The sequence below is a fragment of the Brachyistius frenatus genome, unplaced genomic scaffold (genome assembly GCF_029030835.1).
Source record: "Brachyistius frenatus isolate BFR_SWC_R1_liver_20210118 unplaced genomic scaffold, ASM2903083v1 Contig_1, whole genome shotgun sequence".
NCBI classification, from domain to species: Eukaryota; Metazoa; Chordata; class Actinopteri; family Embiotocidae; genus Brachyistius; species Brachyistius frenatus.
This window is the reverse complement of record NW_027210600.1, coordinates 7,397,113-7,424,990: the sequence shown is the minus strand read 5'-3', so window position 1 is coordinate 7,424,990 and position 27,878 is coordinate 7,397,113. Positions and strand designations below refer to the sequence as shown.

Below are 27,878 nucleotides of genomic sequence, written 5' to 3'. Positions count from 1 at the left end.
TGACTCAAACAAATAGCTTTTGTCATTATCTCCATGGCAACTCACCTAAACCTGTCCACAGTGGATTCCCATGGAGAACGAGTGTGACACATAAAAACATACTTTTAACTGATTGAAAACTTCAAAACAACAATGTCCAAAATGGTCAACCTGCTGCAACGTGGCAAAGCAATGAGAAATGAAAGTAATGATGAACAAATATGAGTCAAACAGTTACTTTATTTATGTTCAGGTAAAAACATGAACCTGATGCAGTAAATTATTGCAGATCTTAGAAACCAGCACATGAACGATTGGGCCAAGAGAGCATACAGTGGCGCCCTCCCCTGGCCACAGACTGCAGGTGCACACCACGGTTTGTTCCAAGCCAGCAGTGCAAAGAAAAAAAAAAAAATAATAATAATCAACTACAGCAAGAAATAAAGACAATATAGAAAATTAAAAAAAAAAAAAAAAAAAAAAAAAAAAAAAGGTAAAGCAGACATTCCCACCTCAAACAGGGTGTGAAACTGCATATATACTTTATTCCATAAATGAACTTGAAATGCTATCTGGCCATGAAACAATAAAATGAGGCCAGCCAAATTTTGTGCCCAGCTACATTATGTGTTGAGGGGTTGCTCAGAGCTTGGTCTACCAAGATAAACCCTACACATCAAGTAGGGCCCAACAGAAAGACACTAACTCTATCAAAATAAGAGCAAAAGAAAATTTACCTGATCAACACATTGGTTACAACTCTTCATTTGAGCTGAAGCTCTCTAGAATAGGGAGGCCAGAACACAATCTCAACTTGGGTAGGGGAAAAAGAAAAAAGATAATGAACTCGCCACTACCCGCATTCAACCAACTGCAACTCTCGTTTCCACAACTTGAAGCAAAGACACACGGGGTGGGGGGGAAGCCGAACCAAAATGCAACACACGAACTGGGGCCAATATAATACAGAACAAAATGCGAACAGACAAACTGAAGGGAGACATGAAAACAAAGAGCTATTCTATCAAATGTGTAGAATGAGCAAAGTCTGCAAATTTGTCTGTACAAATGATCTTTGGAGCTAAAGTAAACCTAGCTTGCTCAATGGACCCCCCCCCTCCCTCCCCTTCCTCCCCGACACCCAGTGACGTTGTCCACCACTCTGGAGAGGAGACATCCCTTTTTTTTCTTTTTTTTTTTTAAATATCACATAGCAATGCAATTTAAAATGTCACCCAGATGTTTTCATCTTTTTAACATTACTCAACTACTGATATAAGTTTTACTCTCTCTTTTTTTTTTTTATATGTTAAGTTCTGAGTCATGGAACACCTTTCCACTTTTTCATTTTTTTATATTTTTTTTTTTTGAGAGACCGGGGCAGCAAATATATATTTAAAGTCTTAATTTTTCTGCAAGCTGCTTTCTCTAACAAGAAGGCTGTACACGTAGCCTTAATGTATGTGATTACAAAAAAACTAAGAAGGAAGTCATGATTTTCATCAGTCGCTGTAGAAGGCATTTGAATGTGAGATGTGGCGAGATCAGGAAAGGTGGAAAGACTGCTGGCCCTCGCGAGCCGCAATCAACAGTTTCTCTCGCATGATCTCTATGCTGGAGTAGTCAGGCAGCTTCAGGTAGTTGACGCAGGTCATGACTGAGGGGAGGAAGTCGTCCGGGTTCTCCGTTGACTCGAACGTCTTCCTCACAATCGTCAGAGGGGGATTCAGGCTCCGGAAACCTGACGGGACGAGCGCAACACCCGGGTGAGTGGGCACAGCAAACGTACAGTACAAACATGTCCGAGCCTACTTGGCTACATTCCGGATATTGATCACCTCAATTATTTATTTCAACTTGTGAAAGGACTCACCTCCGACAGGCAGTCTTGGACTTCCTGTGACAAACTGCAGAAAGAGTCTCTGCTGCTCGGCATCGAAGCTGCTCAACACCTCAAACAGGAACCGAACTGCCCGGCTGAGGAAGCGTGGGGTGAAATGAACATCAGACATATGGATTAACTTAAAAATCAAGAAGACATATTTTAATGGTACTCTATTCTAAAATTGTGAAAAACATAGTTCTAGTTTTGGACAAGGCTTTCTGTTTGTAGACTGAGGAAGTTACAAAATGTCCCGTTAGTGCCAGAAGTTACTCAATGTGGCATTTCTGATGATGGTTTGCCGTCATCAGCAAATTGTCATACTGTTTGCATAAAATCGCAAGGAATGCTGAGATTCACAGATTTAATCAGAAACTCTTGAGCCACGAAAACGACGGAAGCTTACGTAACTTTGCTATTTCGAGGCAGCTCTTTTCCGTTTGCGGTTCGTCAAGTGCGTCACAGTTTGTTCTCACCTGTCATGTGTGTATCCGTGGTCCGGTCGACAGCACTCCATCAGCGTCTTGACGTCCCACGTCTCGGATTTGCTGCCACACAGCAACTGGTCAAGCTACAGAAAATGGGAGAGATGACGAGCAATTTAAAACGAAGGAACAAAAAGTTTTGGTTTTATCAGTTTGTGAAAATGATTCATTCTTTAGGAACCGGGACAGAGTGAATGAATACAGATATGTCCAACAAAATAACCCGCAAGAACTCTTTAATTAAAACATTAAATGAGCTACTTCGAAACCAAGTAACTGTGTATGCAATGCCCCTTAATTAACACATTAACCAAACCCTTAAATATTGCTGAATGTTTGAGTACAAAACGATTAAAAAGGAAGATTAAAAAAAAAAAAAAAGAGAATTAACGAGAGAAACTTCCTTACCTCCTCTGGATAGAAATACTGCAGGTGATGCAAGGGGAAGACCGACTCAAATCCTTCTCTAAATGACTCAAATTGTCTGGACACTCCTTCATTTAGAGTCCAGTACACCACCAGCTGAAGGGAGAAAGTGACACAAAAAAAAAAAGGTTAATATTTGGGAGAACAAGAATAACAGTAAGGAAAGGCAAGTATATTTGTATAGCACATTTCAACAAGGCAATCCATTAAAAGCATCAAAACATCAGGCAAAAGAAAAGGATATTTGAAAACAATTTAAGAATGGTAAGAAAAAGTATGAAAGTGAGAGCAAAAAAAAAAAAAAAACTTGTATCGCATACCCTGAGGTATTCCTCCAGGTTGTAGATTGTGACCGGGACATCTTTGCCACCCTTTTTCAGCTCAATGTTTGGGAATCCTGGAAGGGTGAAGTCCAAACCCAGGTCCTCCACTGAGCAGCCGTTCATGTTCAGGCTCTCCAGAGCCTGCTGCAGGGTCTCCCTCGTCTGACGAGACACGGACACGCTCGGGTTAACAGATGAAGAAAAGGTGATGGAGAGCTGCTTTAAATGTGAACACGTGAACAAAAATGGGGCCTGAAGTGTGATCTAAAGGATCACTTTTAAGGAAAGCTGCCTTCATGAAACGAGGAAGACGACCAGGAGTGTGCGGGATCGCAGTCCGGTACCAGGGTGTTACGACAGAGCCTTCCTCTGCGCCGTGCGTTACCTGCGAGCGGTCCTGTTCCAGCCTCTTCTTCTGGCGGATTATATCCTCCAGGTGCTGGATGGACTTGGCCACGCTGGGATCAATGTTCACCAGGTCGTGGGAGCTTATGGACATCTCCTGCCTCAGCATCCACTTATAAAATGGTAGCCCCAGGGGGAGGTCCAGCTAGGAACGGGAGGAGGAAAGTGGTCAGCTGAGTCAGTTGAAAGAAAAACATATTGCTGCATAAATTCATTAAATAACATGCGAAGGGTGTTTAAAAATGCTACATGTGGTGGATGTCGACTTGGATCCAATAATCTGCAAATACGCGTTTCAAAAATGAACATATCTCTTTAAAAAAAAAAAAAAAAATTAAAAAAACATTCAAAACATATTCAACAACCATTTAACAGGCAGCATGATTTCAGCTTGTCCATTAAGATTACTCTAACACTGGCAGAAGAGCATTCTTAATTGCCAGTGGTCAGTCTATGAGTCTATTGACAAAGAGCAGAAAATAGAAGTCGTTACCAGTCTGAAGTCCATGATGGCTTTGGCCATCAGCTTCCCTAAGAAACGGAACTTCATTTTGATTTTGGCTATGTGCGCTGGTTTGGTTGTCCTGCCAAAGGGAACGGCAAACAGTCCTCTGGAGCTGAACATGTACTTCGTTCCCTCTTGGTTTCCTGTTGAAGAAGGAGGAAAGAAGGGTCAAATAAATGACTGCATACAGTATACTGTGACATTCCTAAAAAAAAAAAAAATACAAAACACATTTCTTTCTTGTGTACAGTGCAGTCATATTTAGAAAATTGGCAAAATTGATTCATTTAATTACCAATGTCTACAAAAAGCACTTGGCATCTAAACCCGGTGATCAGTGTGGGACAAAGAATACATCAATAGTGAATTTCCCTGCCTGTCATTATATTTTACGAGTGGGATCACAGTTAAGAGGATATACGGTGGTACCTTTAGGATTGGCCAGAGTAACCTCTTCGCCTCTCCACAGGCCGAGATCAGCTCGCTGAAGCTCCTGAGACACCAGAGCATAGAACTCCAGAGTGGGTCCAAGACCTGTGCCCACCTGAGAGAAAAGCAAAAATGATGAGTCTCTTCTTCTTCTTCGGGATATAATACAAGTCTGTTTTTTAAGTATTCAGGTAACAGAAACTAAAAAAGGTACCTCATTCTCATACTGGATCTCCAGCATTGCCCTGGAGCTGCCAAGGTCCTGCATTACAGACTCTGCCTGTTTTAGGAGCTCGTCACGGTTTATCGTCCTCTGAAAACACACGCGCACACAAAAAAAGGGAATGACATAACCGATGCACACTATGATGTAACACGGTCAGCAGGTTGCAGGGCATGATCGGACAATTTCATTAGATGTGCCAACACGAGTACAGTAATCAAATGAGGGAACGCATTCCCTGTTAAACACACGGCACCTTTTTCCTGTCGAGGCGTGGCGCAACCCTACTGTCCTGAGAATCTGATTGGTTGATCTCGGGGTTTGTGTCCAGCAGGCGTTGCATGGCTCTGTCGCGATCAAAGGCAGTTACATAGAATAACATCTGCCGGGTGTCAAAGGGGAAGAAGAAGGGGCTGCAGAGATGGAGAGAAAAATGGGTTGCGACAACCAATCCATATCACCCGAACGCATCCCCCTCCCCCTTCATCAATATTTGTTTCGTAGTCAAACCGGGTGTTACAGGTGAAAAGATCGTATTCCAGTTCCTCTTTTCATTCAGCAGTATGAAACTCTTACCAGGTCTTTCCAAGCTCGATGAGCCAAGTAGGGATGTTTCCCGTCATGATGACCAGCGGGTCTTGTAGCTGACGGTTGGCTTTGGCTGTCAGTTTACTGTTAATGAACTCGCTGGTAGGAATAATTTCCTTACACGCAGCATTCTACAAACCAATGAAAAAGATTCACGTTAAATATTCATGTTACTTGTGCGTTTCATGTCACAAAAGTATGAACAGTACTACGCACACACTGGGACAGCTGGAGTCACTCAGTCTTTAAAGCAATATTAAAATGCACACTTGGATTCCGTCAACAATTTAAAGTTTGGAATTGAAGGCAACAAAAAGCAACCGGGACAGAACCAACTGAGATACAAGTCACTGTGCGAAGGAGACGTACGTCATACAGGTAGAACCAGTATCTACTGATGGAGTGGAGGACCCTCAGCAGCAGGTTGACCTCTAAGGAAGGGTCATCAAAGGTTATGGTCTCTGGTGGCTCCGAAGTGAGGTATGTCTCTAAGGGATTGATGACGCTGGGACAGACACCATCTGGAAGCAATAACAATGAACAGCTTTAAAGGGAACCGACTGTACCGATTAAGAGTTGTGACAATCACACAATAACGACAAGCTGTCAGATCCCAAGGCCTCACTCAGATGAGATATTCAAGGCTCTCACCATGCCACAGCTCGTCCTGCTTCTTGGCGTTGCGAGGTGAGGTTTTGGTGGGAGCAGTCTGTGCTCGGCCTCTCTTTCCACCCACGGCGTCTTTGCTTCCGTCCTCGTCCTCTCTCACGGGCTTATACCTGTCAGGAGACAAGGCACAACATTTGGCCTCGGTACGCTTTTATGAGCGGGTTTGTTTAAAGTTTCCCATTTCAATAAAAAGAAAAACCGCCATGAAATAAAAGTATTTTGAAAGGGAGCATTCTACAGTGCTGCAAGTCTCCGTGAAACAGCACCTGGATATTAAAGATGTGATCGTTCTAACTCTTTACCTCAGTGACTACTGAAATGTTGGGTTCCTCTCCACAATGTTGTTCTGTTGTAAGGACCTCGCTCTGTTAAGTGCTCCGAGATGACTTGTGTTTCGATTTGGAGAAATATAAACCATACCGAATTGAATTAACAAGGATGATACCGTTTTGCATTTTCGCACATCCAAAGAAAAGAAACTGGTTAATAGATTTGCCAGAGACCAGGAGAGTAAAGAAATCACAGTTCAAGGTCTGGCTAAGACTCAAACAACCAAACCCGCCAAAAACGTTGCTCTTTTGTTTCAGAAGTCACAATTAAGGTTAAGAAAGATGCGGAAAAGAACATTTCGGAGGCCTTCTGCAAGAAAAATACAACACCCAGATGAGATTTAAAAAAAAAAAAAAAACATTTTTACCATATTGTGTGTGTTTTGGTCCAGATGCCAGCTCGCCCAAGCGGGTTTGCCTCATCATCTGTCGACTCCCTTTCTTCTTCTGCTTGAAGGCTGTACTGCCGTACAGCCTGGTAGACTGTCATGTTGTACGGTAGCAGGTGGTCACCAATGTAGAACTGTAGTCTGTGACGCACGCTGCCAGAGTTCAGGAACTGTGCCGCCTGAGTAACCAAGAAGTGACATATGGTTTGTTAATAATCTTAAATGAAAGTTAGATTAGGGCGTATTTACAGAAGATCATGCACTTATTGTCAGTCGCTTTGGACAAAAGCGCCAGCTAAATGAAATGTAATGATAATCTGAATACAAATAAAAAGATTAGCCTTATTTGGAATTAATAGATTCACTCACCAGCGATTCATCTATTTCGTCATCTGAGCCGTCATCGTCGCTGTCTTCGTCCTCTTCCCTGATTCGGCCGTATCCTGTAGAGACAAATTTACAAGTTAGCAATCCAACAAAGCAGCAAAATAACAATAAACATCTCAAAAGGAACAACTTTTGGCCACCTGGAAAATACAGAGGAAACATGAGGTGGTCTACAACCTCTCCAAAGCTGTGCAAACAGTCCCTCACCTCTGACAACAAGGTATCGCTCAATGGCTTGCACCAGGGCCAGCGGGTCAATCTTCACAGGGCCGCCTTTCCACTGTTTAACATTGGTGCAGTCTGGGTGTCTCTGCAGCTGACACTTGAGCTGATGTGTGTTGAAGAACTTCAGTGCTTGAGATCCCCTGCAGAGAGAAATTCATTAAATCAACAGAATGTGTACCAAACCGTGCGACTTCAAAATGATGAGATGTGTAATGTAGGTAAAGCCACAGACCTGCTGCCATTGCCGTTGCCACTGGGGAAGTCATGCACCTTGACAGGGAACTGCTCCATTTGGCTCAGACAGCTGTTCATCTTGTGCACCAGTGCCAGGTAAGGTGCGTTTCCTGTTGGGTCCAGACGACCTACAGGCTCCATTCCTGGGACCTGCAAACCACATAGAAGAGTATAAAATGAACCGGGACAATGTTTGCCAACAAGAGATGGCAAACATGGAAGGAGGTCCAGTGTGTGTGCACATCTTCCAGCCGCGCAGAAAACTGTCCACAAACCTAAGACATATAAAACGGCGTATCACATTCAGAGTTTTTTTTTTTTATTCTGGCAGTCTAAATATTTTCTCACCGGACAGCCAGCGAACACGTGGAGGAACCTCTTGAGCCGTACGTCGCGACTCAGCAAATCCCTGTCTGCGCTGGAGGTCAGGTAGATCAGGAGCTGCTTCACCAGCCCACTGTGCTGGATCTCAAAGGACGACACATCAGATTCTGATACGATACTGGAGATCTCCACGAGGCACTCCATGCCACCGTCCACCTGGGAAACACATCATAAAAATGTCTTAGTCCCAGTGTGTACCATTATGTAATGTAGTCACCATGAGCTAAACAAATACGATTTCTAGAAGCCTTTATCCATCTTGCATCACCAGGATGATAGTAGTCGCTTTGTTTTTTACCAGCTTTGTCAATTTTTAAAATTTTTACATTTTCTTCTTTAAATGACAACCTCTAAAACAGCAAGGCATGTCCTTTCATTAGTTGGTAATTTTGTTGCTTTAAGCTTACTGCTCAATACTGCATACGTTTTTCCACAAAGTGTATATTTACCTGCAGGTTGAGCTGCTCGGTTGCTGTGCAAAGTCTTTGGAGCACATTCAGCGCAGGGTTGCTGCCGTCAACATTTTCAGAGTTGAAGTAGCGCTCCACAAACTTACTTGCCTGTTCTTTGATCCAGGCCTTTATTTTGTCTCTATAAAATATCCAAAAATATACAAAATGTGCTGATTACATACAGTAGTCCACGCATTGGTCAGTGACCGATCATTCAAATGAACTGAAAATGAATTACAAGAAAAAGCGAGTAATTTAGATGACGGAGGAGTCTCGTCAGCGTACCTGTTATTTGAAATGGAGTCCTTGGGCGGTGCCCTTGCCAGGCCACTCACCCCCGCTGTGCGTGAGGGCTCCGAGTTGGCGTTGTTGGTCTGGGCACCCAGCTTCCCCCAGGTCTTGGGATTGAGACTGGCCAAGAAGGATGATTTGGGCGACTGGGTACTGGTAGGGCTTTTGGCTGCAAAGACGGTTAAGAGGGGAATATACCGAGTAAGAATTGAACCAAAACCACAAAATGCCATTTCAGTTCATGACCGCTCATCAATCATCAACAATTCACTCTGCCACAAAATACTGAACAGTGACAGTCAATGAAATACTCAGCACTACTAATGCAGGTATTAGCAGGCTGTTGAAATTGGAAGATATGCATCTATATAGTAATTTAATTATGTGAAAAAAAAACCAAAAAAAACATGTAAAAGAAACTAAACAAAATAGTTACAACATTTTGCAACATATTTTGTGATGTCACTCCTTTGAGATGTGTTTTGGATAAAACATGGACCCGTGTTGGCCTTTTCCCAAACTGTTACTCTGCTGTAGAGAAAGAATGAACTGTGCTTTAAAGCTGAAGAGGGACATATTGAACAAAACAGCTTGTGTGTTGATGTGTGTCCAAATGTGCCTAGTGGAGATCTTTAGACATAATATAAACAAGGACAGTAACACTTACCCTGATTGTCTACTTTATCATCATCTCTTGGGGGAGAGTATTTGGGTCTTCTGGGCCCTCTTTTAGGTAGTCGTTTCCTCTTGAGGACATCGCTTAACCGCCTTGGTGGAGGAGAAAATTATTTAGGTAATGCTCACAAGATGTAAAAAAAAAAAAAAATGTTACGCCCTTCATTATATTGACAAATATACATGCATTAAAATACACTGATAGATATCGGCAGTCATGAATAGATGACTAAAACACTCTACTATGTCTAGTGTGTGTAGACTTTCAGTTTCTGATAGAATTTGTGAAGGTAATAGTCAACAAAATTAGCGTAAACTGACTTGAGGTGATTCAACACGGTGCGATTTGTGTTTCTGAGCTGAATGTGGGTCTGTGCTCAAAATGTATTTTTAAAACGACTTCTTTAAACAGCCAAACCAAATCCACTCATGGCCTCAGACTCACCCCTGTGGGCTGAGGTCCAGTGAGTCGTCCATGCTGTGCTGGAAGCTGGGTGATCCCAGGTCAGGAGTTGCATTATTAGCAGAGGTGGTGGATGCAGTGCTGATGGTGGTAGTGCAGAGACTAGCGGTGCCACTCTGGCAAGCCTTCGGGGGACTGGTGACGAGAAAGCTCTCAGACTCTGCCAGGTTCTTCACCTGGTGCATTACACCTGGAAGACAAACAACAAAGAAAGGCACCAAAACAAAGCTTTAAAAAGACGACACTACTCAACAACTCTATGGCAGTTAGGCGAGAGTCCCCCTGGACCTGGCTGAGGATTGTGGCTTTTATAAGGCGGGCAAGGCAACAAAAACAAAATGCACAGGGAAGCACATGCAAAGCAAAACTGTTTCTGAACTGCAGGAAACAACTAGTCCAGTGGATGATGGTACGCTTTAGGTAGATAGCTACTTTAGAATATATTGTTAAACAAAACAAAAAAAATCTTTTTTTGGTGAATTTTGACAACTAACGCTTATATCATTTGCATGGGGAGGGGTGTTGCTTTTAGCCATTACATTTCCCAGAAAGATGATTCAATACAAAAAGTGACAGGATTATATCAACTGTGCAATACTTATTCCGCTAAAGAGCATCTTTATCATGCATCTCAGAAGATGCTCAGATTAACACGGATTTCTATCAATGCGGGCCATCTACTCTAGCGAGCAGACCGTTGCACGAGTTTTACAGGCTTTATACACTACCTTCTCTTCTGAAATAGACACTGAAGACATCAGGCAGCTTCTGCATAAGGATCTCAGCCATCTGCAGAGAACCCACTACAATCTTCAGGTCCTGGCTGGATAGCATGGAGGCGATGTGACTGTAAAGAGACAAAAGCCGTGAACTTTTAACTCCAAGACTGATGCCAGTAATGCCTTTTTTCTTTCAAATACTGGAAGTTTTATAAGGAGATCATCAACCTCCTCAAAACCTCCTGATCCTGCTTAACGGCAGTGTGACAAGCAGCCAACAACTCGGGCAGTGTTACCTGGACACGGCATGGTTCCTCAGCACATCCTTTAGCAGCTCTGCATCAGCAAAGTAGATGATCCTGAGGATGGCTCTAAGGCACTTGTGTCTGACAGCAGGGCCAGCCGATGAGCTGTACACCTCATACAAGACCCCAAACAGAGTTTTGATAAAGCACTTTGCCAGTTCAGGATCCTCCTTCATCAACTGGGCTCGTGCATCTTCCCGGCGGACCTCTTGGTGACCGCCTGGAGACGGACATTGAACGGGTAAGGTTTATTTCTTCAACCACACTGGAACTTTGGCAGCTCAGCTGCCTCTTTATAGAGAACTTGTGGCAATGCACATTTGATAAACACGTGTATACAACTGGAAAAGACATGTCTTCATGCATGCTCAATAATTAAGGCAGAAAATCCCATAAAGTTTCAAGCAGTTCATGTGGACCTAAAGTGGAAAAGAAACTGCATCTTGCTGCTGACTGCTTCATCTCCGATAACATCAACTTATCCAAGTGTGAGAAATGGGCAAATAGCAAGAAGCTATGTGACTTCAGTCTACTAACTTGCACTCATTAATTGCATAACAGTTAACCTTATTGTCGAATAACTACAAAATACTGTCATTGACATAATAATAATTGGCATTATCTTGCCATCATATTGTGTCACAGTTATATAACTGCCACCCTCCTCAGAGAAACAAGCAAAAAAAACAAAAAAAAAACAATCAGAGTCACTATTTAGGAGCTCAAAAGAACTTTCCACTCAAAGCTGAAGAAACAGGTCAACCCAGCTGGTGTTTCTGCTTCTTCATATACAAAATACAACCTACACAAAAATATAATTTGTGAAGAACTGTATTACCTGTGTTGGGGTTGGCGAGAGGATTGGGCTTCCTCTGGATACCACGTGCTGTTCCTGTGTCTTCATTGATCTGCTGCATAGAGTTGAAGTCAATTGTGTACACGCGGCCCAGGGTCGACAAGCTGATCTCATCTTCCCCGTTCTGGTGCGCTGTCTGCAAGGCAAGATGATCCCCAAATACATTCAATGCCAGTATCACACATAGAGAAGCCCCACATAATTGTAAGTGTGAATACACATGCTGGTGCCAACAGACCGTAAAGAGCCTGAATGTAGTCAAGCGACATCAATCCATTTATCATCCTACAAATAGTTAACCAGTAGTGTAACCGAGGCCCAGTAAGACGGATCAAAAGGAATTCTAATATTTCAACATTGACCGAAACCAACACTAAAACACATTACAATACGGTAACAAGGACGGTCATTTCTACCTCAATAATGCGGCTGTCAATGCGGTTGTAAGGATGCCAGAGTCCTCGGTCATCCCTCCACTGCCAGATCGCTCCCTCGGTTGTCTGGGCACTTCCCTTCTTCAGCATTACATCAACTGCAAAGATGCCCTCTCTGGGCAGGCAGGGCATCAGCTCACTGTAAGAAAGAATACAAAAGTTTCATAAAAGGTACAAAATTCTGTTTAATCCCCTCAAATGACTTAGAGACGACATGTTTTATTTACAGACTTTGCTTTCTTTTGATTTGGCATTGAACCTACAATAGAGCAAAGTGAAACGGAAATTGACTGATCAATTGTGAACTGGTTATTGTGGCTAAATGATCTCGTGTCTGGGGTTCAAGGTCTGGGACAAGCAGGAATAACTGGAACAGTTGTAGGCCACACTGACATGAGGCCCACACTTTCTGTAAATTGTGCAGTGGACAGAATATTTGCTAGGCTCCCATATCTTGTCATAAAATCAGTTGTAGTATTTCCCAAACCAGATGACACGTTTTCTTTCAGGCTGCCTAAAAATGCCATTTTCACCATACTATCCAGTGTGATCTTAGCAAATAGATGTTACCATATGAGGGAGGTCAGTTCATAGAGTTCCTGGGGGCTCCGGGGTACCAGTTCAATCTGCTCCTGGCAGCTGCCGTTTGATGCTCCACACAAGAGGAAACGCAGAGTTTCGGCTATGTCTGTTGAGCAAAAATATCACAGAAGACAGTTCAGTTGTTAGTTTCCCTGTTGCCCACTTAGCACTGATGCTAAAAGTCAGTTAGGCCTGTATTCAAACCAAACGTTCAGAAGCAGTTGAAGAAATGTGAGTTAATGAAGAGACACGAGTTCCAAGATTTGTCTGAACTTAAAAATGGTTTGTGATGATCTCTAGCATGTCTCCACATATTCACAGTAATACACAACCGATAGAAGTTGTTCGCAAGAGACAAGCTCCCGTTTATAGTGTCACATCTGTCAGCTGTGTTGGATAAGCTCTTAAATTCACCATACAATGAGAAACAACAGTTCCCAGCAGTTTAAATGTACTGCTTTAATGATGATGGCCAGGAAACTTGTCAAGACAACTATCAGTCTATAAATAAAAGCTAATTTCTTGAAGCGGAAAAAAAAAAAAAAAAAAAAAAAAAAAGTGGTTGTTCTTTCTAAGAATTTGACCGAGGACATTTTGCCTTAATTCAAAAATTAAAGAAATGGAATCAGACTTGTATCCCTTGCTACTAGACACTTATTGTACACCTTATATTTTGGAGGAAAAAAAAAAAAAACACTCAAAAGTTATCAGGCTGCGTCTTTTAGTATTTAAACCATTTAGTAAGAACAACACCTTGTGCGGTACTGTATTTACGTACCGCACAAGGTGTTGTTGACCCACAGTGGGACTCATTGGAGTGTGTGTGCGAGGGTTACTCACTCTGCTTCATAAGCTGGACTGCCAGGCAAGGGCAGTTGGAGCACATGAGCGAAAACATGCGCACGACCATGATGAACATCCCCGAGCTGAGCACAGGCGGCGTCACGACCAGCAGCTGCTGAATGTTGGTCAACAGGTCCCGCGAGGCCACCTCCTGTAACAGGTTCTGTATATTTGAACACATGTATGCACATTATTTGAGGTGCTAGAGTGTATATAGAGGTGTAGAAATATCAAATATGATGATGCCTTTTCTGGGGTACAGACCTCTTCATGTTGAAAGTTGTCTACCAGTCTGGCGAAACAGAGACAAGTGCTTTCGACAGACTTTTTATCCTGCGACACAGAAAAGTGAATACAGTCATCAGCGTGTGAGTATGAATTCTTTGAATAGTTATCAAACAAATTAAGTTAAATGGTATTTTAAGCACCAACGTAAGGGAGGTATGACACAGAAGATAAAACCTGAATATATCCAAGATGTTGGCTGGTGAACACATGGAAATGAATATGAATGTGTTATTTGGCATAAATATTTACCAATATTGCATGACTACTATCACTTTAGTTTTATTCAAGTCACATCCAGCTGGATGTTCTCCCATTTTGTTCCCCGTGTATTTATTTTCAACTTCATTTCTGGGATGTGAAACTTGCTCCACAGGAACACAACTAAGTACAGCTTTACTTCTGCTGTACCGTTGCTACATCGGACAGTTTTATCATTGTCTGACATGGTGAAAACATACCTGGTGTGTGAGTCTCTGAGTCAACAGTGGCAGAGAATCAGCGACAAAGTGGAACTCATCTGGAGTAATGCTCTGGCAGCAGTTAGCTGCAATGGCCAAGGCATTCCTCTGAGCATTGATGCTGAAGAACTCCAGATAGAGGAGGCAGTCAGCAAGCCCACCCTGTGAGATGACATGTTAACTTTAATATGGTGTATAACCGTGGCGAGCGGAGAGGGGACAATTTAAAAGGTACAACAAAAAGACACAATGCAACACTCACAGCCTGCAAAATGGCTTTGCTGTGTCGCCGTGACAACATCTCCAAGGCAGTCAGTGCCTGCTCTGCTACGTCAATAAACTGGATCACCTGAAGCTGCATACAAGAAGGTGGAGCACGGCATTAGCATATCAAAAGGCCACCAGTGTGAAATAACACGAGGTTTGGGATGGTTAGACTGCAGTTTTTTTTTTTACCTTCTCCAGGAAGACAGGAATAGCATCGACCACCACAGCAGAGGATCGAGGGAGAGCCTCCATCATGTAAGTGAGTGCACGTGACGCATGATTCATCTGTGTGCATAGAGCGCAGGCATATACATAAAAATCAGTTGCATCACAAAAAAACTGAATGAGCTAAAAGCTCAAACAAAAGCCAACTACATTTACAGCTCTAAAAGTTCATCATACTCACAATATCAAAGTTATGCTCCATTTGTAACAGTGTAATCTGTGAAAGAAAGTTGAGAATATTGACATTCATCAGACAAGTCGCAACTCCGACATGACACAGGTTAAAAAAAAAATAATTGTTTTTCACATTGCTATTACAGAAAGCAATGTGGATGGTATTTTCCACAGCAAATTCATGTGTAGGTGAGGCACAGCTGCCAAAAACACAGGACAGCCGAGTGCCACATCTGCAGCATGGATAGCTTGGTCTCCAAACGAACTTACCAGAGCGGGCACCACACTCTTGACGGGAAATCCACCGAGTGTTTCCTCATTGCCCATCACCAACAGCTGGCACATCTCAATCGCAGCTTGGAGCTGTTGGGACTCGTCACCTGTGGCCTGCAGGCCCTGCAGTAGCTGCTGAGCCTTGGAACCTGAAAATAGGAGCGGGGGTTTTATTCAACTAATATTTAGAGCTTACCAAAAATAATGACGTGAGTGGAAGAAGACTGTACTCACTGGCTCCACTGCCTATGGTCCTGTGAAACAGTTGTGACATGCGGGGTCCTAGGGGCCCAAAAAGATGTGGCGGGAGACCTCTGGCCTCCAATAGGGCTATAGGGAACACAAAGAGCAAGGCTTAGAAGCAGCTAAGTATAAAAGGCCAAATATTGAGTTTTAGTTCTGATCAAATGGGGTTTTAATGTACCTTGAAGCCTTCCCATTTCAGAATCATCCGATTCACTCTCTCCAGAGGTGGTCATACCCACTGCTCCAGCAACTGAGCTTGAAGCTGGACACGGGAACAATATCAAAATAAATTTGACATTGAAAAGGTAAAGAAAGAAAACAGTCTAATGAAAAAAGCCAGACAAAGTTTCAGATTCATGGAAATTCTTGATCACCCAAAAGTTGAACTTCCCATAGGAAAAAAAAAAAAACAGTTGGGCTCTGCCCACTTTGTCAGTGTCATACACTGTATAATGCATTTGTCTGTCTGTTCACCTACATTGTCTTTAAGGCTCCTGATGAGTCAAACTGCAGGGGGCAGGCCAACTTGGAGCACCTGCACCCAGTGCTCCCAGAGGCTATAAATGCCTCATCATTCAGCATGGCTCTTTCTCTCAGCCAGCTGCCACACCTGTTTTAATACTTTACAACAATGCACAACTGTTTATGCACCAGTATACTACTGCTTCCACTGACGTTCACACCTCATATCCAACTTTATTTCCGTCATTTTTCAGTTGCAATAAATATTCTTAATTTGGTCAAATTTCCGTGTCCGTTCCTGTCTTGGCCTTGAATCGAACAATATCAATTTGCCGTTCTAGGTACCTGAAGCCCCTTGTGACGCCTCATCGGTACGAGCGGCTGATGAGTTGGCCCCATCTTGGTTGTTGTCGGAGTCGGCCATTTTCTCCTGTCGGCGCGCGTCGGCTGCCCCGCGCTTTCCCAGGCCTGAGCCCCGCCGACTGATACGAGTACAAAGAGTAGAGTACCCACAAAGTGCAGCACATTCACTGTTGTCACAATTAATACACAGAACATACACATATACACATCCGTGTTTCTGTTTTAACAAATGCTTCGCATCAGTGGGAAGAACCTTTCAAGGTTTAAGATGTTGAACTCTGATGGGCAAACTGCCCACTAAACCAGCCACACACCGTCACGACAGCTGGGGTTGATCTTTGCTCAAATAGCGGACATTACAGGTGCTGAATAATAAAATAAACAAGTGTTTCTCATTTGTAGTTCCCACTCGCTGATGTCCACAAATCCCAAAACTAAAAGATTCCCAAACTTGGTATTTCATTTTTTTTTTTTTTTTAAGGCATGAATACTGTCACTACAATCTCCACCCAGTTTTCAATGTGATTTTGTACCTGGTGCTGGCACAGGAGCCCGTGGTCTTCTGGCGTGTGCTCCGCCGAAAGCTGGGGAGCTCTGCTGGAGGAGACTCGCTGCGCTTCTTGGTGGATTTCCTCAAACCTGAGGGGGGGAAAAAAAAAAAAGTGACCCAAGTACAACTTGCTGGACTGGACAGCAACACCTCAATAAAATGGAAAACACAATGGGTGATATTTGTGTTGACTTGCAGGTGATATGATAAACAATTTTCACTTCATCACTATAATAAGCATCAACCACAAGATTCACTGAATATTTGAAAACAATTATTAAACAAAATAGCATAATCTAAACAATAGATAGTTACTTTATTAATCCCCCAAGGGGAAATTCTTTAATAGAGCCGACACTTATTTTTCATGTGTACCTCTCTAAGTTCCCGGGAAAAAAAAACCACAAGGGAAAAAAAATAAATAAATAATAATCTTTGACCGCATGCGCAATATATAATAATTGCAAAAACCTATTGTAAGCTCAAATTATATTATGGAGACACTTTACCAGGTGAAGGGCAGCTTTTCCCCCCACTGCTCCCTCCCTTTCTCCTCGGTATCCGGGTCTATTTCTCTGATCGAGGGTTACAACTCATTACTCGTTGGACCTCAAACATTCAATACTGATGGGCGTTATCAGAGAACCTCATCGATTCACCGATAGGACTGGAAATCGCAGCACCACCCACACCCACACCCACACCCACACCCACACCCCCACGCACACGCCGCAGCTGTGCAGCACGGGAGAGGTAACGCACACACCACACGGGCAGTCTGTCCCACGTGTGAAAATCATGATCAATATAACTGTTAGAGCAAAGAGTGATGCTGAGCACTGCTTAGTATAACTTTTCAATACAGTAAAGGCTCTGGTGTTGCCTGCTTAAGAGTCCTGAGCCACCGACCAGGATGGGTATTAATAGTAACACAACCATGGCCCTGTGACAGCACAACCTTCATGCTAGATCTATGACTCACAATTCAGTGGTACCAAAATAAACATTTAAAAAAAAAAAGAAAAAAAAAAAGTTAAGACCAAATGAATTGAACATACAAGAACAATGATTTTTTTTTTTTGAATTCGTTTGACCTCGTCTTTGTGGCCCAGTCGGTATCGAGTTTATATCTGATCAAAGAGCAAGTTCAGACAAACATTTCAGCAAAAGTTTCCCAAAGATTTGAAAAAATAAATAAATAAGTAACTCGATGCAATCACCCATCTTTTCTTTTGTGTGGGCTGCACCAACACGGCTGCTTTAACACGATCAAAATAGCATTTTGCAATGGAAAGTCATACAGTATTAGCGGATTTAATGCAACAGCATTGCACATGCGTACTCACCATTACAGCTGAAAGCGACACAATCTGTGTGTTAAATTGTAGAAGCTCCCAAAGGACAGTATTGTAAGAGTGATGAGGTTCTTTCCTTTAGACAGAAGCTGCTTATAAGTCCTTCCCCTGCCCTCAAACATATCTCTGGTCAGCTGGTGGGCCGACACGCCAAAGCCAACTTGGGAGGGGTCTCTCCATTTAGGCCTGGGCCCATGGCACAGAGCCCTCAGATACTATTCTTTCACCCACCAATAACAACCTGACCCCTCACTGACCTGAGCGGCTGCCACTCAATCCTCCGTACTCAACAACTTTCTCCTGCAATATATTTGTGAAAATGACCTATTGTCCTACATCTACCTCCTCATTACACTTGGAACGGGTTTCAAACCTTAGTACTTCAGAAGTATAGGCCCGTAACAATTATTATATAACTACCCGATCAAGATTATTAAAAGTTGACCACACACATTCAACACAGTCATCTGAATTATTTCCATTGATATGTATTAAAATAGAACCATTAGACAAAAAGAAATGTCGTATTTCATCACTATTTCCACAGGTTTTTTTTGTTTACAGTTTTAGCTTTAATGACATCATCTTCTGCTGGTGTTTGATAGTGTATCAGCCAAGAACCACAGAACAATGTTAACTGTGATTATTGGTAACCGTCTTTGTCAGTAAATCTTTCTGTATTTCAGTAATAGTTTTGGTTTATCTAAAGTTCTTATTTATATCATATCTGTCTGCCCTGTGCAATTATTGTTTATAAAGCCTAAAAAGAAATAAGAAATATAATTTAGTTCGATGCAAATAAATTTCTCTCTTCTTTATAGGTTGTATGGGTATTATTAAGCTGTGATTATACTTGTACTATAATAGTGGCATAAAATGAACAGAAAGTGATGATTAAATCCATATTTGCAATTTTAGTATAAGTAATTGCCAACTAAAGTTTCATGACTGTGACAAGCCTACTTTTGTCTGTCTATATATATATATATAGAGAGAGATGTATATATAGATATATCCATCTAGCTATCTATCTAGACACACACACACACACACACACACACACACACACACACACACACACACACACACACACACACACACACACACACACACACACACACCACATTGTGCAAATAAATGTGTCACATAAACTTGAACTTATTCTGAATGACATAATTTGTTTCATTCTGTGGAAAGATCTCTGGCAGAGGTATCCGGCCCGGTTGAGCTACAGACTAGTTTAGTTCCAATGCAGTCGGGTAAAAGAGCCAGACTGCTATTTCTGTCCCGTTTTAAGTTATGACAGATATATTGCTTTTTAACAACATTGTTGCTATTATGTGGTTTGTGCACGAGAGAACTTTTAAAAAAAATGTAAGGACGGTTATATTTTTATGTTAAAACAAAAATTAGAAGTTACTTAGTTTTTTTTGTTTTTTTTAACTAGCTTTTCTAATTAGGCAGTTACAGGAAAAAAAAAAAAAAATCCCTTTCCAAACTCAAAGATAATTAAAAATGAATGCACTGCTAAATTGAAAATTTTGCAACTAGAATAATCCAGAATTATTATTAAATTATTAAACACCAGAATACATTTTAATGTGATCAAGATGCCACTTTAAAACCTCTGGACAACATCAGATAAACCAAACTGTGCTGCTGTCATACGATAACTCAGAATTCTGCATTCATTGTTTTCATGAGTACGGTCAAGACACCAGACTACATGAATACCACCATAAAGACTATTTCACTAAAAGTCTACAGTGAGTCAACCATACCTGCGAAATCCTTCTTTTGCCCCACACTAAGGATTGAGCGACCAGCAGTATTTATGTATTTAGCTACTCTCCAGTTTCAGGCTACTGGTACTTAGGTCTGAAATCTGAGCCAGTTCACCAGCTCCATGAAGCCCACACTCGCCACATGTGAACAAGATAAAGACACAAACTCATGCTTGATCGAATGTTCAAGAGGCACCAACTGTATTTGTACCTGATACGAGTCACACGGATGTTTGGATAAAGGCTTAGTGAATTTTTTTTTTTTTTTATCCGCAAGTAATTACACTTTTTTTTGTTTTTGTTTATTTAATTTGATCAGAATCTGAGCATTTTTCTGGATGGCTTTCTTCTGCGGTGTATGTGTGCTGTAACATGCCTCGACGGGGCAGCAGGTACGTTTGATCCCAGCGGTTTAGAGTGAGGTTTGGTAACCTATGCTGTAATACTGCTTGGATCACAGGATGTGTGACATTTAATCCTGGAGATGTAACCTTCATCCAAGCACACGAGAATAATGTGCTGACCCTCTACAAGCCAATCGCAACCCTGTTTAAAACACGTCGTGCATTTCAAACAATTACAAAACCGCTAATGCGACAAATTGAAACGTCCCTTCGCCTGAACTGAATATACGAACTCAAACATGAAACACAAATATTTCTGAAATATAAATAAATGGCACATGAATGTTTCAGCTCAGATTGAATTAAGAACAACATGTCTGCAATGAATAGAGAGGATCCATACGCGGGTAACGTAACTCACTTGCTAGTTTAGCTTGTAATCCAGATGGCCCAGGTTTGGAGGTCTCAGTTTTGGAGGATCCGGGCAAGGACAGTTTGGGTTTTGGCAGGTTGACTTTGGGGTTAAAGCGTGCTGCCCACTCAAACTTTGAAGAGCTGGCAGTTTTGGCCTGCTCCTTGTCCCGTGTACTACGGCGTGGGGAGGGACTAGATGCTGAGCGAGAGCGACGTGCCTTGGTCTGATCTTTTCCTTGTTTGACTCGGGCGCCCTGCGTGGTGGCGCTGTTAGTGCCTGTGGTGGAAGAAGAAGAGGAGGTGGAGGCAGAGGAAGAGGAGTCTGTCACGTTGCTACACCCAGCTTTGGCTGAGGCGGCCGATTTAGACGCCAGCTTGGTGGGTTTTGCAGTTCTGCTCTCGGTACGATTGGAGAGGGACCCAGCGGTGCTACTTAGACCGGGGAGAGAGTCTGCTTTCTTCCGTTTCTGGATTGGTGAGGCCCCAGTGGCCGCACTCTTCTTACTCTGACCTCGACCTGACGATGCAGGTGGTTCTGAGGGAAGTGATCTCTTCTTGGACTTAGCTGGGCCTTTCTTGGTCTCCGAGGTATTGTCTCCAGGTGGTGTGAGCGATTTGGGCTTCTTGGCAGGGGTCGGTCCAAAGCTACTTATTTGGTCAGGAGCTTCGCTTCGCTTCAGCCCTCGGGTGCCTTCACTCTTTGACTGGTGGCCTGGTCGCTCTTGTTCAGATGTTCCTGCAGCCTCCGGGTCGTCTTGCAACACAAATGAAGCCACTGACAGAGTAAGACCGCTTCTGTTGGGGAGCAAAACAAAAAACAAAACTACATCTGAGTGGATTACTGAGATGGGAAAAGTAATTAAAAACAATGCCACAGGTCCAAATGTGTACAAAATACATAGCATTAATGGATCAAATACAAACTCTATTTACAAACAAACATACACTAAGCACCAAGTAGAAAATAGGGGTACCTTCTTGAGCTGTGCCCTCTGGACTGGCCAGTGGCAGAGCTGGCTGTGGCTTTGGGAGCCTTAGAATTAGGTCTTCTACTTTCAGGTGGGGAATTTGCTTTATGTTTGACTTGCTCTGACTGCAACCTGTAAGGTTGGAAATTAAAGCGCAAGGAACAGTGTGGGTTTCAGTACTCAAACCACATAAAAGAGACTTGATCAAGCCGCAAATCGTTTTGCCTGACATCATCGGCATATCATTAACACTTCTGGAGTAGCATGAAAAACAGCTAAAACAGAGTTAATCACCATTTGACTATGACAAAAGAACATAAAGTAAGCTCATCTTTTGATGAAAGAGACCAATACAATGATTCAATTTTAAGTAAAAAAAAAATCCTTTCAACTCACTTTAAAACACCACCCATGAACCATGAAGTAAAACCCACCCACCCTCTACTAAAACATCCCTCATGTAATGCTCCCTTCATCAAAGGCCCAACTAATTTTCCCCACACACCATCATTTTTCCCTGACACGGACGTATATTTGAACTAAAGCTGGTCAATGTGCAGGTCGACTCACCTTCCCGTAACTGTGTGGTCTTGTGGCTGGGCCGCAGCAGTGTTCCTCTGTGAACGGCGCAGTGACCCCCCTGGATTGGAATTAGGCCGGTTGGACATTGGCACCTCTCTCCTGAAGGGACATACCCTTTCTAGACACTACCATTCACTGTAATCAAAAGAGAAGGAAACCACATAAGAATATTGACAAAATGTAATAGTGAGCCTTATATCTACAACCAGTGGGTTGTTCACAGTTTGAAATAGGTTGCTCTGCTGGTGGTGACAGAAAACGACCAACCAATACTATTTCTGATACTTAGGTTGGCTAGAAAGAACACATGCAAGTAACCTGGGAACTCAAAGTTAATACAATCAAAAGCAATGAGCTTGGACTTGAAATGATTTAATAAACCAGAGTAGATTTCTATGGTCAACCGTTTTATTGAATCAATAAAACATAAAAACACCAACAAGCACAAAGCTCAGTTTGTTTTCAGCACCCTCACACTTCCTATTTTGCAAGCAGTCTAATAATATCAGTCACAACACTACTTTCCTTATGTGAACCACTTATCAGTAAACCATCTGTATCAAATTGTTAAATAATTGATTTAAGAGACAGATTGTCCAATCCTGTAAAGCTACGCCCAAGTATGCTTATGAAATATAAAGAAATTTAAAAAAAAATATTCCTTTATAATATGAATAAAACAGCCCAAGATTCCCATGAGTATTAATGAGCAAGGTCGCAGACAAACCTAAATAAACATGCCATGGTTCAGACTGCAAGCCAAACAGATTCCAACAAACAAGATTATTTTCAAAGTGTCAAACTCCTTTTAACATTAACAGCAGCTCATATTCTTTAAAAGGGTCACAACATTTAGATGCCGGAGCAATAGAGCTTCCCGGGGTACAGTGCATTAAACCATTTGAAATCAGGATGCCAACTAAACATATTTGACATATAAAGAAGTGCAATTCTTATGTAAACCCTTTTGAGTCACTGACATGAGGGGTACTGACAAGAGGAGTGATTGATATGGTTCAAACAGCAGGACGATTGTATCATTTAATAGACAAAAGACCGCCGCATCACAAACCAAAATACTTCTTCTTTTTTTTTGCCATCTGGAAAAGAGCAATGATCAAATTACCCAATTGAGTTAAGAGTTTACGCCATGATATCATGGATATTGATCATAAAAATACGCCACACTTGCCAAGCTCACAGGGCCATGTTAGGCCTGCACTGACAGTGCATCCTAGTCTTTGTTATTCGTCCAGTCTTGACAACTGCTGCACCACGCTCGGGCATAATGTGATTAATAGTTAAGCCCAGCAAATGATCCGCCGCTTAAAACAGCCGCCGGTGATCACGTTTCTTCTCCTACACCACCGGAGGGGGAAAAAAAAAAAAAAAAAAGCACGAGTGTCCAATTTTTGTTGTATACCCCTGATTTACAGAGGCCTGTATTTCTGACGTAGTTGTCTACCACCGCCGACTAACGTTAGCATGTTTAGCCACTCGTATCCTAGCCAGTCCCACAGATTTGGACAGAAGCTCAGGATCCCCGTGGATCCAAAAAAAACAAAAACAACAACCCCACGTCTCAAAAGCAAAACTACATTATCGTATATAACGATACGAAAGAAAAAAAAGAAAAAAAAAACGACGAAAAAAAAGGCCATTAATTGCCCACCAGAGACTAGTTCAAGTTACGTTAGCTAGCGTAGCAGTGGTGACATGGAAATGCGTAGTTGGCGTACCGGTGTGTCAACCTGACAAACACCCGAGACGAGCAGCTACCTCGGTTGTACCCCGTTTAAAGAAACGGATAAATCCCGACTAAAAGGGACGAAGAGGCCCCTCCATCCTCCTCCTCCTCGGGTGGCAAATAATAACGATTACGCTAATTTAAGACGAACCGCACGTCGAAAATGGCAGACATCGACTGAAACGTCTTCGGAAAGGAGGTTTACGATAATAAAACCAGCAGGCGACGAAGTGAACCGACGCAAAGCCGACTTGGTTTTCTGACTCACTGGTTGTCTGTCTGTCTGTCTGTCTGACCACCGAGTTTAGAGAAAATACACGAGCATGTTCCTCCCGTGAGTCACCTCACCTCCTGTTTGGTGATCAGATCCCCCAGAAAAGAGAGAAAACACACACACACAACTGTCAGGTGGGCCGGTACCGACGCAGATCCGGTGGCCGGTCTCGGCTACTGTCGAGGCCGGTGTTGTGTCCATAAAGTCCGGCTGACTCCTGCTAGCCAGCTCGGAGGACCACCGATGTTTTGTAAGCTGACTTTAGGCCTCTCTCTCTCTCTCTCTCTCTCTCTCTTAGCTCCACGTTAGCCGGACTAAAACACTAAAACACTCCTCTCGACTCGACCGCCGACAAACAAACAAAAAAAAACAACAACAACACGTAAACAAAAGCGCACGGTTCGCGTCGACAGTCGGAACCAAACGTTAAACCCTCAAAACACACGAACCGGTTCCTCGTTCAGGATCGACGACGAGCACCGAGAGGCTTTTTAAATGACTAGCACGCCGCCGCTAGCTCGGTTATTTAAGACGCTTCTCCCAATGACCTCACTGACTCACAACACCTGGCTTGTCCACCGTCACCGCTCCGTCGTGGTTAAATGACAGAAAGCTGCCCCCACCCCCCCCAAACCACCACCACCACCACACCACCACCACCCCGGGCTTCGGGAGGATAAACAAACCGACCTGATCCGACACCGAAGCGGGCTGCTCGCGGCTCAAAGTCACGCAGCTGATGTGAAATCAAAGGAGAGCCGCGGAGCTAACCTCGGCACGGGGAGCTAGTTCATGTTAGCGAGGGGGGCTTGTTGACGCGGAGCTAGCTAGCTCCTCTCCGCCAGCTCGACAGGACATCTACAACAAACTCAACACCTCCCCGTTACCGATCACCAATTCAGGAGGTGTTTTGTTGTTTTGTTGGTTTTTTTGGGGGGGGAGGAGGGAGGTGGGGGAGAGAGAAAAAAAAAAAGAGGGGGTGAAGAGCAAAACAAAATTTGTCAAATTTGGTCAAACAAGTTTGTCTCTGCTAGCAAGCTTAGCACGTTAACGCTAGCTAGCGAAAAAGAAATGGCCTCTGATACCTTTTAGACACACACACAAAAAAAAAACAGGAAAGCAGCAGGAACGGGATTCGAGATATTTTAGCAAACACCGAATCATAGTTCCTCCGATGTATTTCGACACTGAATAACCTCGGCAGTCTGCTGGCTCGGTTGTCACTGAAGGACGGTCCAGCTGTGGTATATTGTTGTTACCTATTTGTTCCAGTGTTGTAGTTGTAACAGACAGTTCACCAGCTCCGCTTTTCTCTCTCTAACGCGGATACTTTCACATCAGCTGAGGGGACCGACGACCGCAATGTGCATCCGCGGGATCCCTCCGCTCGGCTCCGGAGAGACAGACAGACGGAGGAGGAGGAGGAGGGACTACTTGTTTCTGATTTTTTTTTTTTTTTTTTTTTCGGCGTCTGACATGTTTTGACTCACAAAATGCTGCCGGATGTGTTTCTCAATAAATATATCGGCCTTTTTGTTGTTGTTGTTGTTGTTGTTGGTTATATAAAAGACAACAACCTAAAACACTTAAGTCATTTGGTAACGTTAAAGCGTGTCATAAATATTAAGTATCAATCCGCTGGGTCGTGACCTCCCCTTCCTTCCCCCTCCTTCCTCCTCCTTCAATACCAACACATTAATAAACATCGGCTCTCTCTAATCTCTCTCCACGGATAAATGTGATCTCCTCGTTACATCTCGTCGTTACCTTACAACAGCGTGGCGTGACATCGAGCAAAACAGTTTCTTCCGCCGTTGAGTAAATAAATACTTGTTGTAAGTTGCTTTGCAGTTGTCATGGTTACAATTCTGCGTCCAAAATGGCATCCTTGCTGGAGGGACAACTGTTTCAAATCAGTGGTCAGGGTCCGCCGCCTGCAAAAGATTTTTTTCAACTTGCAATCACCAAAAATGAGGTTGAGTATTTGTATAAGTTCCTATATTTAAAAAAAAATTTAAAAAAAATGTAGTCGCTAAGAATAACTCAACAAGTGTGTTGATAGAAAAAAAAAAAAAAAAAAAAAAACTAACGTACATATGAGACTGTTGCTTATTGTTGAGGTTTAAATTGATGGGCGGCCACGTTGTACTTTGTTGGCTGCTTTCTGGCAAGTTGAGCAAATACTTCACTCCCATGTTACATCTCAAGTTTAACTGAGTGGTAAAGTAAACAGTGAATTAATGGCCAGATGATACAGTCACTTTTAAAACGAATAGGCATGTAAAGTAAATGCTCCAGTAGGTTTAACCTGTCAAGCCATACAAAAACAGTTCTATGAATAAATAGTATCTAGGTTTCATATCACCATGTTAGTCAGAGCATCATAAGACTGTCCTTAAATTTATTATATCATTAATCTGACCTCACTGTTTCTTTTTCTATTTATAGATAATATGGACATCTTGGAAGATTTCTTTGAGACTTGAAAATAGAGGCATTCCACCCAAACAGATGAAGATAACGCATCATGATTTCCAACAACATAAAATGCTACAGAGTGAGGGTTCCCCATCAGAATCAAATTCTAAATAGATAAATCCCGTTCAACCTTTTTGGCATTAATCTGCTCTGAATTGTCTTTGTGCTACCGTACTGCGGTCGGGGTTCGGTTCATCACTTCAATTAAAGTCATTTGACGGAGAATGCTTACGTAAGTTTTCTAGAGTCTGATGCTCAGGTTGTGCTTTGTCGTCTGTAGAGGAAGTCTTTACTGTTTTTGGGCAGAGGATCCTGGAATACACAATATCCCTTTGCGAAGGAAAGTATGATTATCTGGAGCGCTTATCTGATGAGATATTGTGCAGAATCCTGTCCTACCTACAGCTGAGTGACACAGCAGTGGTGGCACAGGTTTCCCAAAGATTCAGAAAGGTGAGAGCCTCGCTTATTAGATGATGTTTTTGTGCTCATATATATATATATATATTGTATGTTAATAACCACACATTTGTCGGCATTGTGTTTTGACTGGACTTTATCAGCTCTGCAACTCAGAGATGTTTTGGAAGCAGACTGTGAGGACTTGCAGTGCTGGGTTCACCAGAGACATGGAGGACATATCTAATGCCATGGGCTGGAGGACAACCTATTTCACCTTCTTTCATGTCAGCAACATTAAAGAACAGCAGTAAAAACAAGAAAATCTCAGCAGTTTTATTGCCGTTATGACACAACTGTAATACAAATGCAACTACAGTGGGTGAAGAGCCGATATTCATTTTGCACTTCATGAAACAAGAGCTGGTGTTTTTAGGAAGATTTAGTGTGTTCTTAAGTTTTGTGCAGTTTTTGTGTAATTTACAAAAAAATGTGCCCAATATTTTTTCATACAAATCTGTATTTTTGTGTTGTTATGTTGTAGCGACACTTTGGATGACTAGAATTTCAAGTATTCAGTGGATAGCTGCTGTCTCTTGAACATTATGTGCGTTTAAAAGAGTGTGCGTTGTCTTATATCACTGGTAAATTAAAATAGCATAGTATTTAATAACGCGTTTAGTGTATGATTATAAACTGGTAGAACATTGATCTAAAAAGTATATAACAAAAATCCTTAAGCAAC

At 42.5% G+C, this 27,878-nt stretch overlaps 2 protein-coding genes across 10 annotated transcripts; one reads left to right on the top strand and one right to left on the bottom strand.

Moving 5' to 3' along the window:
- Nucleotides 1–199: 199 nt before the first annotated feature.
- Nucleotides 200–25,636, bottom strand: trip12 (thyroid hormone receptor interactor 12). Of its 9 annotated transcripts, none has more exons than XM_069722415.1 (42): nt 25,516–25,624; nt 22,224–22,370; nt 21,660–21,785; nt 20,693–21,480; nt 16,772–16,877; nt 16,221–16,357; nt 15,592–15,675; nt 15,402–15,497; nt 15,165–15,316; nt 14,902–14,937; nt 14,685–14,780; nt 14,491–14,583; nt 14,229–14,390; nt 13,747–13,815; nt 13,480–13,645; nt 12,628–12,745; nt 12,040–12,196; nt 11,606–11,759; nt 10,759–10,987; nt 10,472–10,590; nt 9,726–9,933; nt 9,273–9,373; nt 8,600–8,774; nt 8,312–8,453; nt 7,827–8,018; nt 7,477–7,628; nt 7,227–7,384; nt 7,002–7,075; nt 6,612–6,811; nt 5,897–6,024; nt 5,615–5,766; nt 5,234–5,376; nt 4,914–5,070; nt 4,649–4,747; nt 4,435–4,549; nt 3,994–4,148; nt 3,481–3,645; nt 3,093–3,257; nt 2,755–2,868; nt 2,338–2,432; nt 1,853–1,956; nt 200–1,720 (listed from the first exon to the last, which is right to left on the bottom strand). In XM_069722415.1, exons 2-42 carry the CDS (start codon nt 22,319–22,321, stop codon nt 1,524–1,526), a joined length of 6,177 nt encoding a protein of 2,058 aa, XP_069578516.1. In that variant the 5' UTR covers nt 22,322–22,370; nt 25,516–25,624; the 3' UTR covers nt 200–1,523. The 9 variants fall into 9 exon arrangements, with proteins under 9 accessions (XP_069578516.1, XP_069578891.1, XP_069578738.1 ...); XM_069722790.1 differs by having other exon boundaries at nt 13,480–13,633; XM_069722637.1 differs by lacking the exon at nt 25,516–25,624 and adding an exon at nt 25,342–25,418.
- A 347-nt stretch (nt 25,637–25,983) lies between these two features.
- fbxo36a (F-box protein 36a) lies at nt 25,984–27,520 on the top strand. The gene is made up of 4 exons (XM_069723426.1): nt 25,984–26,231; nt 26,705–26,813; nt 27,015–27,187; nt 27,298–27,520. The coding sequence occupies exons 1-4, from the start codon at nt 26,136–26,138 to the stop codon at nt 27,445–27,447; spliced, it is 528 nt and encodes a 175-aa protein (XP_069579527.1). The 5' UTR covers nt 25,984–26,135; the 3' UTR covers nt 27,448–27,520.
- Nucleotides 27,521–27,878: the final 358 nt, after the last annotated feature.

Coding starts and splice junctions, on each gene's coding strand:
- trip12 (XM_069722415.1), bottom strand. CDS start 22,321: ATGTCCAACCGGCCTAATTCCAATCCAGGGGGGTCACTGCGCCGTTCA. Junction 11,760..12,039: donor TTGACAGCCGCATTATTGAG/GTAGAAATGACC, acceptor CTTGCCTTGCAG/ACAGCGCACCAGAACGGGGA. Junction 7,629..7,826: donor ACGTGTTCGCTGGCTGTCCG/GTGAGAAAATAT, acceptor TGTGGTTTGCAG/GTCCCAGGAATGGAGCCTGT.
- fbxo36a (XM_069723426.1), top strand. CDS start 26,136: ATGGCATCCTTGCTGGAGGGACAACTGTTTCAAATCAGTGGTCAGGGT. Junction 26,814..27,014: donor ACAACATAAAATGCTACAGA/GTGAGGGTTCCC, acceptor TGTCGTCTGTAG/AGGAAGTCTTTACTGTTTTT. Junction 27,188..27,297: donor TTTCCCAAAGATTCAGAAAG/GTGAGAGCCTCG, acceptor GGACTTTATCAG/CTCTGCAACTCAGAGATGTT.